The 14,614-nt window shown below is 36.7% G+C and overlaps 2 protein-coding genes across 6 annotated transcripts; one reads left to right on the top strand and one right to left on the bottom strand.

Annotated features, from left to right (window-relative positions):
* On the top strand, positions 1–2,985 carry LOC144557717 (uncharacterized). Of its 3 annotated transcripts, XM_078306281.1 has the most exons (8): positions 130–269; positions 504–620; positions 1,004–1,072; positions 1,167–1,278; positions 1,357–1,418; positions 1,562–1,966; positions 2,137–2,187; positions 2,291–2,985. In XM_078306281.1, the coding sequence occupies exons 2-8, from the start codon at positions 609–611 to the stop codon at positions 2,447–2,449; spliced, it is 870 nt and encodes a 289-aa protein (XP_078162407.1). In that variant the 5' UTR covers positions 130–269; positions 504–608; the 3' UTR covers positions 2,450–2,985. The 3 variants fall into 3 exon arrangements, with proteins under 3 accessions (XP_078162405.1, XP_078162407.1, XP_078162406.1); XM_078306279.1 differs by having other exon boundaries at positions 1–269; positions 2,137–2,985; XM_078306280.1 differs by lacking the exon at positions 1,004–1,072 and having other exon boundaries at positions 2,137–2,985.
* Positions 2,986–3,422: 437 nt separating this feature from the next.
* LOC144557716 (Regulator of chromosome condensation (RCC1) family with FYVE zinc finger domain-containing protein) lies at positions 3,423–9,826 on the bottom strand. 3 transcript variants are annotated; one of them, XM_078306275.1, is made up of 9 exons: positions 9,307–9,826; positions 8,523–8,609; positions 8,305–8,394; positions 7,896–7,982; positions 7,235–7,429; positions 4,784–6,805; positions 4,550–4,696; positions 3,907–4,196; positions 3,423–3,810 (listed from the first exon to the last, which is right to left on the bottom strand). In XM_078306275.1, exons 1-9 carry the CDS (start codon positions 9,355–9,357, stop codon positions 3,714–3,716), a joined length of 3,066 nt encoding a protein of 1,021 aa, XP_078162401.1. In that variant the 5' UTR covers positions 9,358–9,826; the 3' UTR covers positions 3,423–3,713. The 3 variants fall into 3 exon arrangements, with proteins under 3 accessions (XP_078162401.1, XP_078162402.1, XP_078162404.1); XM_078306276.1 differs by having other exon boundaries at positions 3,907–4,193; XM_078306278.1 differs by lacking the exon at positions 7,235–7,429 and having other exon boundaries at positions 9,307–9,771.
* Positions 9,827–14,614: the final 4,788 nt, after the last annotated feature.

Below are 14,614 nucleotides of genomic sequence, written 5' to 3'. Positions count from 1 at the left end.
GTGAAACGCTAGCCACAAGGAGCGAGCGGCTTCTGGAATTTTCCACCGAATGAGAAAAAAATAAGAAAAAGCGACACAAAAATCCCGTCCTACGTGGCTTCCCTTTTCTTTTCTTCCCCCTCTCCCCCTCTCTCCCCCTCTCTCCCTCCTACACGCTTCTCCACTATTTCTATTCCTCCATTTCTTTCTCAACCGCTCTTGCATTAATTGAAGAAGTTTTTTTTCGCTCGTCTCCAATGGATTCGAGTTAACTAGCTAGTCTACTGGAGGTAAGATCGAGTGTAATTTTCACTACTAAAATCTCACAATTGATGTCTGATCCGGTTTCTTCTCTTCTCTTCTCTTCTCCGTGTTTTGTTTCGCTGGGATCCAAATTCTAGATTTAGGTCTATAAAATAGTCTGATGTGTTCCAACTTTGGACGATCAGCTTGAATGAATTTAAATTTCCTTGGCTTAATTTTTGGATTAAATATTGATCACGAAAATTCGTCGATGCTTTCAGGGAATATAAATGGAGTTGGGAGTGCCTTTTGTACTTTAGCAGACTTCCGTCAGCTAGTGCCTTTCTGTTATTTTTTAGTACCTAATCTTTTCCTGGTGGCGTTTCATGGAGATTCAGGTAATTATTCTATTATTGGAATTATTGATAATTACTTAATTAGCAGTAAGTTAGTACCGATGGTTGTATTTTTTGAAGAAAAAGTATTCTTCTATAATTACTTTGCATTTTTCAGATTGTAGCTTTTGCCAAACCATTTTTACATTATTCCTGAGCAAATCATAAGATTGCTTTTTAGTAATTTCATATTTATCAGGAAATTTGGACCATTGGGCTTTTATTAAATCAAGCTAGTCCATTATATCTCTTTTTAGTAACTACTGGTGCCATCATTTTACAATTTGTTTTAGAATTAGTTGCCAGAATTTTCTGCAGCGACTTCGGTTGCAAAATAATCGATTTAATTAATGTAATCTGAAAAAAAAAAACTGGTGTTTCGGTAGGAGAAAGCTTCATTCATGACAGCTACCATTGGCAGGAGTGATTTATTGGTAGATGATACTTTACCAAAGGTAATTCAAAGTTGTAATCCGTTGCGCTTAGTATGTAATAAGTATAAACTGTTCATCTTGCCTTAATTGTATATTTTGATCTATCTAAATTTAGGCAAGAAAGCCTTACACAATAACTAAGCAGAGGGAGAAGTGGACAGAAGAAGAGCACAAGAAATTTCTGGAAGCTTTACAACTTCACGGGCGTAATTGGCGCCGGATAGAAGGTACTTTCAAATTTCTATTAAATTATTAAATTCTAAATATTTATCATTTGATATCTAACAAATAGAGTACTATGACAGAGCATATCGGTACCAAGACGACAATCCAGATTAGAAGCCATGCTCAAAAGTTTTTCTCTAAGGTCAATTGTCCTTCCTCATTATAAACTTATCTCTGCCCCATGGCCTTACTTATCTCAAAGTAAGTCATGAATTCATGAAAGTCGAGCATTATAATTGTTCACACTGTCAAAGATTTGCTCTAAATTTTCTTATGTCTGCACAGGTTGCACGTGAATCGACTAACAGTAATAGCACATGCAACGTGACACCAATTCATATACCGCCACCTCGGCCGAAGAGGAAGCCGACACGCCCGTACCCTCGAAAATTGGGAAATGGAGTTTCTGGCAAGCAGTCCATCCCATCTTTGAAGAAATCAGAGAAGGCTCTCTTGAAAGAAGAGAATGGATCACCTATGTCTGTTTTATCGATTGTTGCGTCAGAGTCTGCGGGGTCTGGATTTCCAACTGTTTTAAGTGGTTGTGCATCCCCAGTGGAGTCCACTATTGGATCAAATGAGCAGGATAATGGGGCCCAGTTGTCCGGATCATCTGGGGATGAACAGATTAGATGCGCTTCACCTCAGATGGCTATTACGGGCTCGGATGCAAAATTGCCTACACCTGAGGTAATACAAGTTCTTCCATATATGAGATACTTCTATTTATTTTCTTATAAAGAGATGTGAAGCTATTTTTTATGTATATGCACACAAATAATAAATAGGTAATTTAATTAATTAATTATTATTTGTAGTTAATTTTAACTAATTGATTTTTCTGTAAATTGCAATACTAGGAATCTGCACAAAGATCCGAGGTGAATACTCGTGATGCTCCAGAAGAAGAGGTGTGTGTTGAATCAAATTCTCCGAGTTTGAAACTCTTTGGTAAGACAGTTGCAGTAAAAGCTATTACTGCACAGAATATCGACACTGATAACTGTTTTACAGATCGAGAAATGGAAGTTGAGACCGAAGGTACCTCGTGGCATACTGGCATGCTACCCTTTTTCTACTATATGCCACCGCTTCCAGCAGAGAATATTTCACCTGTTGCTGTTGTCCCCTTTCCATTGTGCAGTCCAGTTGGTGTTATGTCATATCCTCTGATTAAACCAGAGGCCATATCTCTTGAGGCGCAATGCATTCGTTCGGATGATTCAGCAAGCAAAGAAATGAGGAGGGTAGGGTCTTTCACGGGATCGAGTAGTGCCTCTAATGGAGATCTGAAAGAATGTCAGAATGCAGATCCTGTTGAATCAGGTAAAAACTTGATAAAGATTGATAGTTTAGTTTATGGTAATGTTAAGGAGTGGAATGATAAGCCGGTTAGAGGGTTTGTACCTTATAAGAAGAGATGTGTTGATAAGACTGAGAAGATAGAGGTCCAGGTGATGGCGCAGGATGGTGAGAGCGAATTAACTAGGCTGTGTTTGTAGCTAATTTTTTCACGGTCTTTAGGTTTGCCTTCCATTTGGTGGTTTGTGTTGTTGTTGTCTGTGTTAATTATAAATATTTTACAAGGCAGATGCCTGACCATTGAGTGGTCTCATGTATGATTGTTGTAACATGTGATCCTGTGGGTAAGAACCCGCAGGGTTATAACTTATTTCATGAAAACTGAGAGTGCATTATAGACTTCTTCACATAGTTATTCTAATTTTCTTTGGCACTTTACCATGGATCACGGGTAATTGAAATTATAGATGTTCGTTTGTATGTTAATTTCCTTTTTTTTTTTGCCTCATAAAATATTTGAGATATGGCTTTATTTACTGTTGGTAATCGGGTTGCCGAGGTTGTATGGCATTTTGCCTTGACACATTTTTGTCCATAAATTTATGTATAAGACCCGTAATTTGGGAAAGACGGAAAATCTTGTAATTTTGGGAATCCGAAATGGTTTACTTGGATAATCGCAATTTGGTTGAAAAACTAGTCGCAGCAAACAGCTTATATATTTTTATTTATTTTTTTATTAAAGGGTCCGATATATCAAGCTTTTCACAAAAATTGAACCAGTCCTACTATGCTAAGTCCGTGGATCAATGCAAATAGACTTCTATTCCATAAATTTTAAGGCAGCAAATTAATATACCTGTAATATGTTAAATGAAAGGTTTGAGGATGCTTAAAACATCTCAGGAAAATGGTTAATCATGTACTGATCCATTAATGAAGAGTACATTTACCAGGGGCTTGCACTATTCATATTATTTCTCTGTGATTAGGGCTAAAGAGAAATTTTCTGTACATCTGGTGCCGCATGCAAAACTAAATATTGCCGATTGGGAAAATTTGGGGATGGAACCCTCTTTGCTGGTCTTATTTACATTGCTTCATTATCTACTGATACTCTGAAATCTGCCCTGGATCATGTTGCGGTTTCTTCCACATTGTACTTCAGTAGTGCTGTTGCGCCGTGTTTATCCCACCATATCTTCGCTTGCTCCTCGTTGAAATGCTTCCGACTGAGCAAAGCGAGGAAATACATCCAGTTTAATTCATGAAAAGAGGTGACTAACAACTATGACAACACTATGTACTGTAAATCAATTATTACTCACCTGAACCTCACTGTTTTCAGGCCCTTTTTTCCACCTGGCAAGGCAATAAATGTGAAGTAGATGCCACGTTCAATTTGCTCAATTACTTCACTGGCGTTTCTATCAATAACTATTCTTGCATTTTTCTGGTTTTTCAGGGAACTGTTTGTAGGTTCGGTATGATCTATAGAAGTTGTGCATATATCAACAATAGCCCTTTCATCAAGGGCTTTTATGCTAGATGATCTGCACATTGTTTCGTTCACTGAATGTGCCTCTTTTGCTGATAGTTTCTCTGATAATACATCCTTCTGTGCATAACAATATAAAAAGACTCAATATAAAAGGTAATACAGCGACACCACATGTAAATGTGCTAATTCACAAATCATATTTAGGCTAGCATCATCTGGTATATCAACTTGAACCATTTTGGTATCATGCATGGTAATATCTTGTTTAGATTCAATATATTGTTTCGACCCAAGTGTTGACCACTTCTTTTACATAGAGGTTTGGAAATGTTTGGGTCCGAAACAAATATCAGTTAAACACTAAACGAGCCAAAAAAAATCAAAAGAAAATATCATTATGAAACCTGTCTAACTTGAACATACACAGCTTAGCATGATTCAAATTCTTTGAGGCATGAACTCAGAATTACCTGATTGGATAGCAATTTAATGACATCATCTAAAGCTTTACAATTTGCAGCTTCGTCCCTTGAAAAAGACCAAGTTTCCTCTATTTTCCTTTTAAATTGCTGGATTTTGAGACTTTTTTGCTGGCACTGCTTAAAAAGAATAGAAACCTACATGAAACAAAAAGTATTAGTTAAATGAAACCATTTTATTGAGCACAGTACTTCACCAATAAAAGGGCATATGACTTAATTTACCTCTTCACCTAACTGTCTTATTTCCTCTGAAAGTATTTTATCCACCAAAGCGACTTCCGACTCTGATTCAGGCACATCAGTTGGTGATGGATCGGACTCCACCTCTTTTGCCATGTCAGCAGCCTTTTGCTTAGTACTTGAATAAAAACAACTGGTTTCACTGAAGCAATTCACAAATTGTACTGGGCAATCCACTTGGCCCCACCTCCTCTGAGGTCCCAAAACTTCATTTGCTGGATGTTGTCTTTTCTGGTCAACATTTTTAGTTGACCTCACATTCTCTTCATTTAAGCTTGCTTCCTTAAAAATGCGTGAAACCTTAGGCGTGTATGCTCTTATCTCTGTCAAAAATTGCTCAACTCTCTTCGCTCGTACTGTTAAGTTTCCTTTGTTTAACATAGACCCAGGATAATTTTCAAGTTGACTAAAGCATTGGTCGCAGACCCGGTACCGTCTGCCTCTATCTGGTGCTAGGGCCGCTTTCAAAGCCTTATTACCGCTACATGCATGGCAAAATGTAGACCCGCAATTGTAACAGTTATGTTTCTTTCTCGTGAAACCAAAAACAGTTTTGCACCCGGTACAAACCGACTGATCTCTGCTTGAAATTGACCTGTGCAAGCAAACCGCAGCTGTGAAATTAGACCCACATGCTATACTCTCTACTTTCCTATCCTCCAAAGTGTCCACAAAAGCGGGAGCGCTTCTATCCGTTAAATCGCCTAACCCTAGTTGACCATCAGAACCTTTTCCCCAGGTAAAAATTCTCCCGTTGGAGGTCAAAATTGCCACATGAAAAGAGCCTGAAGCTATCTCTTTTACAAATTCAGTTTTGAGCAATCCGTCAACACAGGTTATCGAACCATCCCGGGCCCTCGGATTTCCTAATTGACCATGCATGGCACTACCCATGGTAAAAACCATGCCAGAAACTGTTAGTGCAGCTGTCAGAACTGTACCACATGCAACTTGAACAAAATCACAATCGACGAGAGATGCAACACAAGTCGGGATAAGTTTTTTTTCTCTATCGGTGTGACCTAACCTCCCTCTGTCACTGTCACCCCACGTAAAAAGCTTCCCACCCGGATTGCTGCTTTTAAAACTACCAACTATTATCTCAACTATTGCAGCTGTATGCCATGGACCACAAGCAACTGATTTCACTCTCAACCCTTTCAAAGATTCTACCTCTTTTGGTTTAGTGATACTCTTTTTGTCTCCATGGCCGAGCACACCGAAAGTCCCCTCACCGTATGTGTATAGTGTACCAGAAGAAGATATAATAGCAGTGTGCCAATTCCCGCAAGCAACCTTAGAAATGCAAATGCCATCCAAGGGCCCACCACAAATCCGATATGGAAACCAAGGGATCTTTTTGTCTCCATTGCTGCTTTCACCCCACTCATAGATTTCACCGGAAGTGGTTAAAGCACAAGTGTGATTTGCGCCAAGTGCAAGTGTGTTTACACGCAAATTAGAAAGTGATTCAATGATTTTGGGATTAGATATATTGATATTAGTTTTGTGTCCCAATCTGCCACCTTTTTCCTCGCCCCAAGAGAAAACTTCACCTTGTTTTGTGACTAGAGCTGCATGTGTTTCCCCGCAAATGATTTTTTCAATTTGAAATGTTTGCACCGAGTCTAATAACCTAGGAAGTGAAGGGTCACACTTAGTACCTTTTGCATTTTCTAATATAGCTCCAGGTACTTTTCCCCACATGAAAATATCCTTTAAATTGTCACTTCTTCTATCTATGGAAAGAGATGCTTGGTCTGGTAATTTTAATTTCGGTGCTCGACTCATTTTCCAGTCTCTCGTTACATCAGTTTGTACTGCGTTCTTGGTACCTTTCGGTATGTTAGGTTGTAAATGAGGAATAAATTTCTCCAGAAATGATTCGATTTCTGAATGCTGCCTCAGTCTCGGAGAAAAGAAAATTTCAGAAGAATCTTCTAGTATGCTATGTTGAAAGTACCGGCTTTGGTTACACCGAGGGCTGCTGTACAAGGATCGTACCTTACGTAAGGAAAAGAAACAAAACATGTATTAAGGTCCTATAATTAGCTACAGAAGTTCATGTATACCTTTCAAAAACTCTGAAATTATGTATTTTCCCCATCATAAGTTAAAAACTCACAAATTTACCCATTTTGTTGCCTTTTCTGTCAGATCTCATTTCAAATTTATAAAGCACCTGTTTTATCCTTTATTAAAAAATAGAATAGATGTAGCCTATTTAAGAAAAATGTCAGTCTTCTAATTGGTCGGTTTCCAAGGGCAAATGGTTAATTTGTCTACTTCTGACATATACATGGTGACATTGAGATACACTCATGTCCTATAATTAAGCAAAGTAAGAACCTTCATTCAGGCACCACCTAGACCGTACACTACATCAAAAATCACAAATTAACTGTGGTAAAAGAGCAGTGATTCTTTACTGACCTGAGATACTTTTACCGGTTCCTGAATTGTTGCTAATCTATGCTTTCTTCGAATAAAGCTAGCAGGGCTGTATATGCAACTAGTCGTTTGTTGGTTATGCCTATAATCTGTTAACGGTCTTGACTGGCGTGAACCCGATATCAGTGATGTCAAACCAAGAAACCAAGTGTCAGCTTGCACTTTATCCTTGCATATCTGAATTGCATATCATTGCAGCACAATTGAAGAAATTGATTAATGAAGCAGTTATTCAATTTATGGAGTCATGCCCAATTGTTATTTCCGGGCAAAGATTTTAACAGAGCAGTTTTGGCTTCATGCAGTGCACGAACCATTTGCAGCGCTGTTTTGATTCTATAGTCCATCCGCTGCATGAAGCTAAAACTGCTTTGTTAAAATCTTTACCCTTATTTTCTTTATTGGACATGAAACCAAAAGAAAATCAAAGCAATTATGCAGTTTGATTTCTTGCACATATATGTTATTAAGCAAAGCAATTGCCAAGAAGGAAAATCAAAAGAAAAAAATAAGGAAAAGAAAATGACTTCATCTGGTACTGAATATCACATACATATCAGTAACCACACTACTAGCACCTAAATTCAGGCCGTCATTTACAAAATAAGATAAAAAGAGAACAATCAAGGCAAGAGAGAGTTACCAGGTCAATAGAGCATTCACCATTGTCATAGATTAGTGACAGGGACTGTGGTTCCTTTTCAGGCCGCCTTTGTCGGAGAAAATTAACCTACATAATTTATCAAGCAGGGTAAATTTAAAAAAAAAAATGCTTTGTCTATTTGAACCTACGGATACCAAATACTTATACTACATGAACCTTTTTTTTTTTCAAATTTTTTATTAGAGCTTTATGATTAGGTCGAAGGTTAAATAATCCTAGAAAAGTGAAATAATAAACAAATTTTCAACTAGAAATTAAAAGATGGTAAAAATGGCCAAGAAATAACTACAATGAGAAAATTGAGATCCATCTGATAAGTAGCTGCTACTACCTAGTACATACTGGTACCAGACTTGGGCAGTAAGATTATAATGTAGGGTCTGCGTACCGTCTTTTGACCGAGAAGAACATTCGAGACACTACTTAATTCTAGATTCTTCTCCTTATCTGCTGAGTACCAAACTAACAATTTTTCATCCTGAAACAACATTTGAAAAAAAATTGAATCATCAAAATTGACAATGTAATTTGCAACATGATGTATATATATACCTAAATTAAAAATATTTATAGCACATAATCAGGTAAGCTTCAAAATTTTCTTACAGTAGAGAGCCTGAAAGGACACAGCTTTGGTTTGCCTCTTTTCCCACATTTCAATAGATGTGCACCTTTCTTTAAAGCTATAATTGCCTTTGAAAAATTCAAAAGGAAATAAAAGTATGTAAGAAATGGGATCTATATAAAATGTTGATTGGCAAAAGGTAATTTGATAACAAAATTTTCAGTTTTCAAGTTCTCTCAAAAAGAAAATCTTTATGATGAAGAGTCAATTGAAGAATTTATTTTAAAAAAAATGTGACAATTCATTTCTGGAAAGAATTGACATGCCCTGTACAAATGCAGATACAACATAATTAGGCTTTTTTCGCAATCTTCAAACCCAACAAAATAGGCATTGGAAATTAGAAATAGAAAAAAATTATATTAAAAAAAAATGTGATATGATCATTAACTGCTTGAAAAGTACATAGCTATCTAAAATTGGAAAACATAAACATTTGCTTCAATCGTAGTAACAAATTAGACCTGAAAAACAATACCAAAAGAAAAAAAGTTGACTTGGAAAACTGAAAGAGAACGAAACGAATAAAAATTCGAAAAAGAACAGCGTTGCAGTATCTTGCACCCTCTGATTCTCCTTTCTCAAAAATGATCACGAGGCATTAAATGCTTCATGAATTTTTTTACTTCAACTAAAAGTACAAGTAAAATAGAAGAAAACAAACAAGAGAGAAAAAAAAAAAATTCCTAGCAAACTATAACATGCATGTCTAAGTCTAATCAACAACAAAATAAAAATAAAAATAAAAATAATGTCAACTCAAACCTGCTCAATTCCTCTGTCAGAACACGACCTCTCTTCAAAACTTGCTTCCATCTCCTCCAAAAAAACGAACTTGTTTGAATATCTATCTTTTTGCGGTTCAACAAAGGCGAAACAAAGCTTTGCTGAGGTGACCAAAAGGAAAGCAAAAGCAAAAGCTGTGAACTTGTAAGGCAAAGAAGCAATGAGTTCGGTTCGGGATTCTTGCTCCCAGAAAAGGAAACAGTGTCGCTTGTGCTAAAAGAAAAGAAATCCTGAAAACGAAGACTTGTTCGCAGTCTTAGAGGTACGATTTTCTCTGCTTTTCACGAATAAAAAGTGAAAGGGGTGTTTGAGCGATTATTGCTACATGGGTTATAGCAGAGGTACAGTTACACTGGTACACTAATGCTTCTCTCTCTCTCTCTCTCTCTCTTCTGCCACACAGCAGTACCTCTGTTCTAATCTCTCTCTTAAATTTTCTGTGTCATTTCTTCGCTAAACAAACTGTGTATTTAACTCGCCTCGTACATAATGCAGAGATGAGAGAGAGAGAGGGGAGGGCTTAGAAGTTTTTAAACTTTTACGATTTCACCCAATTAAATTTATATATTTATATTTTTACTCTGAATTTGACTTCCCTAGCTGGCTATAAATACAATTCGTGTCGTGCCGACTTGAGTTACATGTCGTGTTGTAATTTAATTGATAGATAGTCACGATACGTTAGTTACATCGTGACTACGCAAATGTAACTGGTAACATTTGTCACGTATAACATTTCTTTTTTTTGTAATTTTAAGTTTATATGAAGATCTAACGGTCTTGATCACACATGACCACGTGACATCTTGTGTTGGGACAAAATCAGTTTGTGTATCATGTCATGTCAAATTTTCAAAGAATGATCATGTTACATGGTTTTTCATGACACGTAACCAACACGCATGTCCTATTGTGCCGTGACGTGTCCAGTCACGGGTCACGGTATGATTTTTTTACATCTTTACCTTAGGGTTGTAAAATGTAAATAAAGATGTTTGAGGATATATAAGAAAGATGTTGAAATATTTGAAAAGGGGAAGGGAGAGCACGTGTGCGCCGTAAGCTGTCCGTGTTGCCATTCGGCGTTGGATTTTTGTTTTCTACTTTTCCTCAAAAATAATCTACTGTCGTTTATCGTCCGCTTAGCTGTATACCCCCGGCGTCTCCTTTTCTCACCAGACACTTCTACAAATATTCACTAGTCTCAATTAACCTAGCAATCAGATCACAATAATCCCGTAATTTACGCCACGTCAAAAAAGAGTAAAATAACGTATATTTTGAAGTGTGTACTCCAGAGGAAAAACTGAGCATGTTGGGGGGCCGTTGAGCGGGCTCTAAAATTTTTTGTGTAAACTATCCAAAAGCGGGTTGCAGGTAACAACTAAAATACTCTGAAATTGACCCGGTACAAAAACACAATCACGGTTTAAGAAATAGGCAACATTAATGGAGGCGAGAGATCCGTTGACAGGCTGCCTGGGAAGAAGATCCGTTAAGCAGATTTCGTAGGGATTAGGTTGCGTAATCGTACGGTGTTTTCCATTTTTATTTATTTACCATTTAAGTATTCTACGGATGTACCCGTTGGGCGTTGGGCGTTGGGGATAATTCTAAAATGATAAAATCGCGTAGCCGCTGCTTCATCCGCACATCGGCACATGCATGCAATATTGTAATCATGGAAACTTGTGTGTTTTTGTTATGTCACCTACTCACCTTGTCACGATATATAAATAAGCATTGCAAATTTTCTTAAAAAAAATATAAAGCTATGGAATATGTATGTTATCATTTGAGTAAGGCTGGGGTGCTATGGATAGCATAGAGGGCTACGGTGCTACGGCTCAATATTCAAGTTTTCAAAATTCTAATGGTCGATCCGAACCGTTCATCTTGTTCTTCATATTAATATGTGTTCGGAGACCAAATTTTACATTTTTTAGAAATTTTTTACTATTTTTTTAGATAGGTAGAAAATCAAATATCTGAATGGTGCAGAATTTTTTAGATCAAGTGATTTTCTACCTATCTAAAAAAATAGTAAAAATTTTCCAAAAAATATAAAATTTGGTCTCCAAACACATATTAATATGGAGAACAAGATGAACGGTTCGGATTGACCGTTAGAATTTTGAAAACTCAAATATTAAGCCATAGCACCGTAGCCCTCTATGCTATCCATAGCACCCAAGCCTTGTTCTTATCATTTTAAAGGGATTAAACAATTTTCCAAGGATTGTCTAATAATTGGCAAACTAAACAAAAACACACACTAAAAAAAAAGTTTCTTAGAATTTAATTGTCAATTGAGAATGTATTCTATTATGATATAGGTACAAGGGTAGATTTAAAATTTAAAGCATACATAGCCACTCCATAATTATAATTTTTTTATTATGTATATTAAAATTTAACTGATTTTAATATACATAATAAAAAAAATATTATGAACATTATGGTTAGAACAAAATAAATTATGCTTTCAAAACACTAATATTTCATCTTTGCAGACATTAGATTTCAAAATAATAACATTAGCTACTTTTTGATGTACTACACTAAATAGTGGTTTATTATCTTCTCTACCTTTAATTTTGCCTATGAATGTTATTTTTATGCTTTGTTAGACTTTGATTATACTAGGAATAGGTCTGAGTCGTTCAAGGGCAGAGGAAGGGGCAATAGACAGGGAAGAGGAAGAGGTAGTACCAGTGCATCAGGAATAAGAAGATGAAGTCCTTATGCTTGGTACATAGATCCTTTGCCCTGGAATGATATGAGTATTTGATTCTCTGTTGTTATCTCTATATCTGTGATTTTGTGTTTTACTTAATTGTTTTGAAGCTCTGTGAGCTTTTGCTTTCCTGTTTTAGTTTATATTTTTATTTTGCAAAGAAGGTGCAAAGCCATTAACACGTGGTGTGGATTTGTCACATATCAATTTTCTCCACAGGAACACATGTGGAGGCAAGCAAGGAAGCATTAGAGTAATATTATTTGCACGATTGCAAATTTGCAATGCATGTGGATTCATTTATAAAATAAATTTAATAACCGTGTAAAGAATTCAAAAGAGAGAGAGAGAGAGAGATGCAATTGAAGTTCATGACATTCACGTACGATAACTTGGAAAGAGGTACTAAGTGTGATTAGGTACACAAATTTCAATCCAAGCCTCTCCGCCAAGCTGGAAAAGCATGTGCTACAAGAGTGTGATTTTCTGTGGCTACAATATAATTTGTATTTCAGTGTGGCGGGTCAGCAACATTGGAAAGGAAAATATGTATGTTAGCTGATTTGAATTTGATTGTGACTGACTCGTCTCAGATAATCAAAATTAGTAATAGGCAGAGAGCCAGAGATATAGAGAGATTTTGGACTTTCAAGTTTCAAGTATCTAGAAAATCGGTGCATGAATTGATTTCTGCAACTGTGGGGCCAAAGTAGTGTACAGAGTAATCTCCTATAATTGAGGACACATGATACAATCAGAAATTTTTATTTATATAAATTAATTAAAATAATATATGAAAATGGATGTATATATTATATTATTATTATTATTATTATTATTATTATTATTATTATTATTATTTTTATTATTATTATTATTATTATTATTATTATTATTATTATTATTATTATTATTATTATTATTATATAAAAGTAGTTGGCATAAATGTATATGTTGGATTGTAGCGGAAAAAAATGTGTCGTGTCGTGTCGTGACCAACACACTGTGATTTTGGTCTCGTGCCATGTTGTACCGTGACTAGTGTTTGGTAAACGGGCCGGGCCGGACGGTCTGGGCAAAACCCGGGCACGGGTAGTCACGGTCACGGGCATCACGGGCACACGGGCAAAACGGGCCGGGCATCACAGGTTTTTTTTTCAAAAATTCTGCCCTGCCCGTTTAATACCCGTGCCCGTCACGGGTTCGGGGGCAGGACGGTCCGGATACGGGGGGCCGGGCGGTCCGGATCCGGTTTTTTTTTCTTTTTTTTTTAAAACAGAAATAAAAAACAGAAATAAAATAAACAGAAATAAAAAAAACAGAAATAAGAAAAACAAGAAAAACAAAAATAAGAAAAACAAAAATAAAAAAACAAAAATAAGAAAAACAAAAATAAAAAACAAAAAAAAAAAATTTAAAAAACAAAAATAAAAAACAAAAATAAGAAAAATAAAATTTAAAAAACAGAAATTAAAAAACAATATTTAAAAAACAAAAATGGAGGGAATTTGGGTTTAAATTTTGAATTTTAGACCAAAAGTAAAAAAAAAAATCTGCCACGGGTTCACGGGCACGGGCGCACGGGTTCACGGGCACGGGCGTCACGGGTATGGGTTACGGGTACGGGGGTCCGGGTTCTCACGGGTATTTTTCCAAAAAAATCGGGTCCGGCCCGTTTAATACCCGTGGCACGGGCACGGGCGGACCGGTCCGAGTTGAGCCCCCGGGGGCATTTACCAAACACTAACCGTGACTAAAATGTCAAAGGGTGATAACGTTGTAAATGAACCGAGTTTGAGCGAGTTACCCCTAACTCGAGCTCATATCATTTAATAAACGAGCGAGTCAACTCGAGCTGGGATGGTAATAACGAGCTGTAGAGCCAACTCGAACTCAACTCGTTATCAACTCAAGTTGACTCGCAACTCATTTATAACTCGTTTACTAGTCAAGTTCTTAGGTATTGTTATACACTAATATGTGTTTATCTATACACAAACAATTGAAATGACCTAGTAATATTTTATCTAAATATAAACAATTTAACACAGAGATAATAGGTCAACTCAAAGCAAACAACAACTTAGAATCCAACAATTTTTCATACAACTTAGTACATAAGTTGAGTTATAAATGAGCGAGTTGGGCTCAACTCAAACTCAACTCATTTATTAAACGAGTCAGCTATTAACGAGCGAGTTGCGAGTTCGAGCAATTTTGTACAGCCCTAAAGTGTGGTCATGGCACACAAATGATCATGTCACGTGAGTCACATCGTGCTCAAACGTACTGTGACCAAACGTGCATCGCGAGACCACGTGGCGTGTCGTGACTAGATCTTTCACATGGCATGTTGTGTTGTGCTGTAGTTTAAACAAATGGTTACAACGCGCAAATGGTTACGACACGAAACACGCAAGTCACAGCAAATAACTGACACACGTAATGTGTTGTTATGTGCCGTTCTATACCGTAACTGTGCCGCTCTGTGCCGTAACTGTGCCGTTATGTGTTGTAACCGTGTAGTTCAATCTGTGACGGAGCTTACTC

The sequence above is a fragment of the Carex rostrata genome, chromosome 8 (assembly GCF_964058835.1).
Source record: "Carex rostrata chromosome 8, lpCarRost1.2, whole genome shotgun sequence".
NCBI lineage: Eukaryota > Viridiplantae > Streptophyta > Magnoliopsida > Poales > Cyperaceae > Carex > Carex rostrata.
The sequence above is the reverse complement of the archived record's forward strand: the minus strand, read 5'-3'. Positions and strand labels throughout refer to the sequence as shown.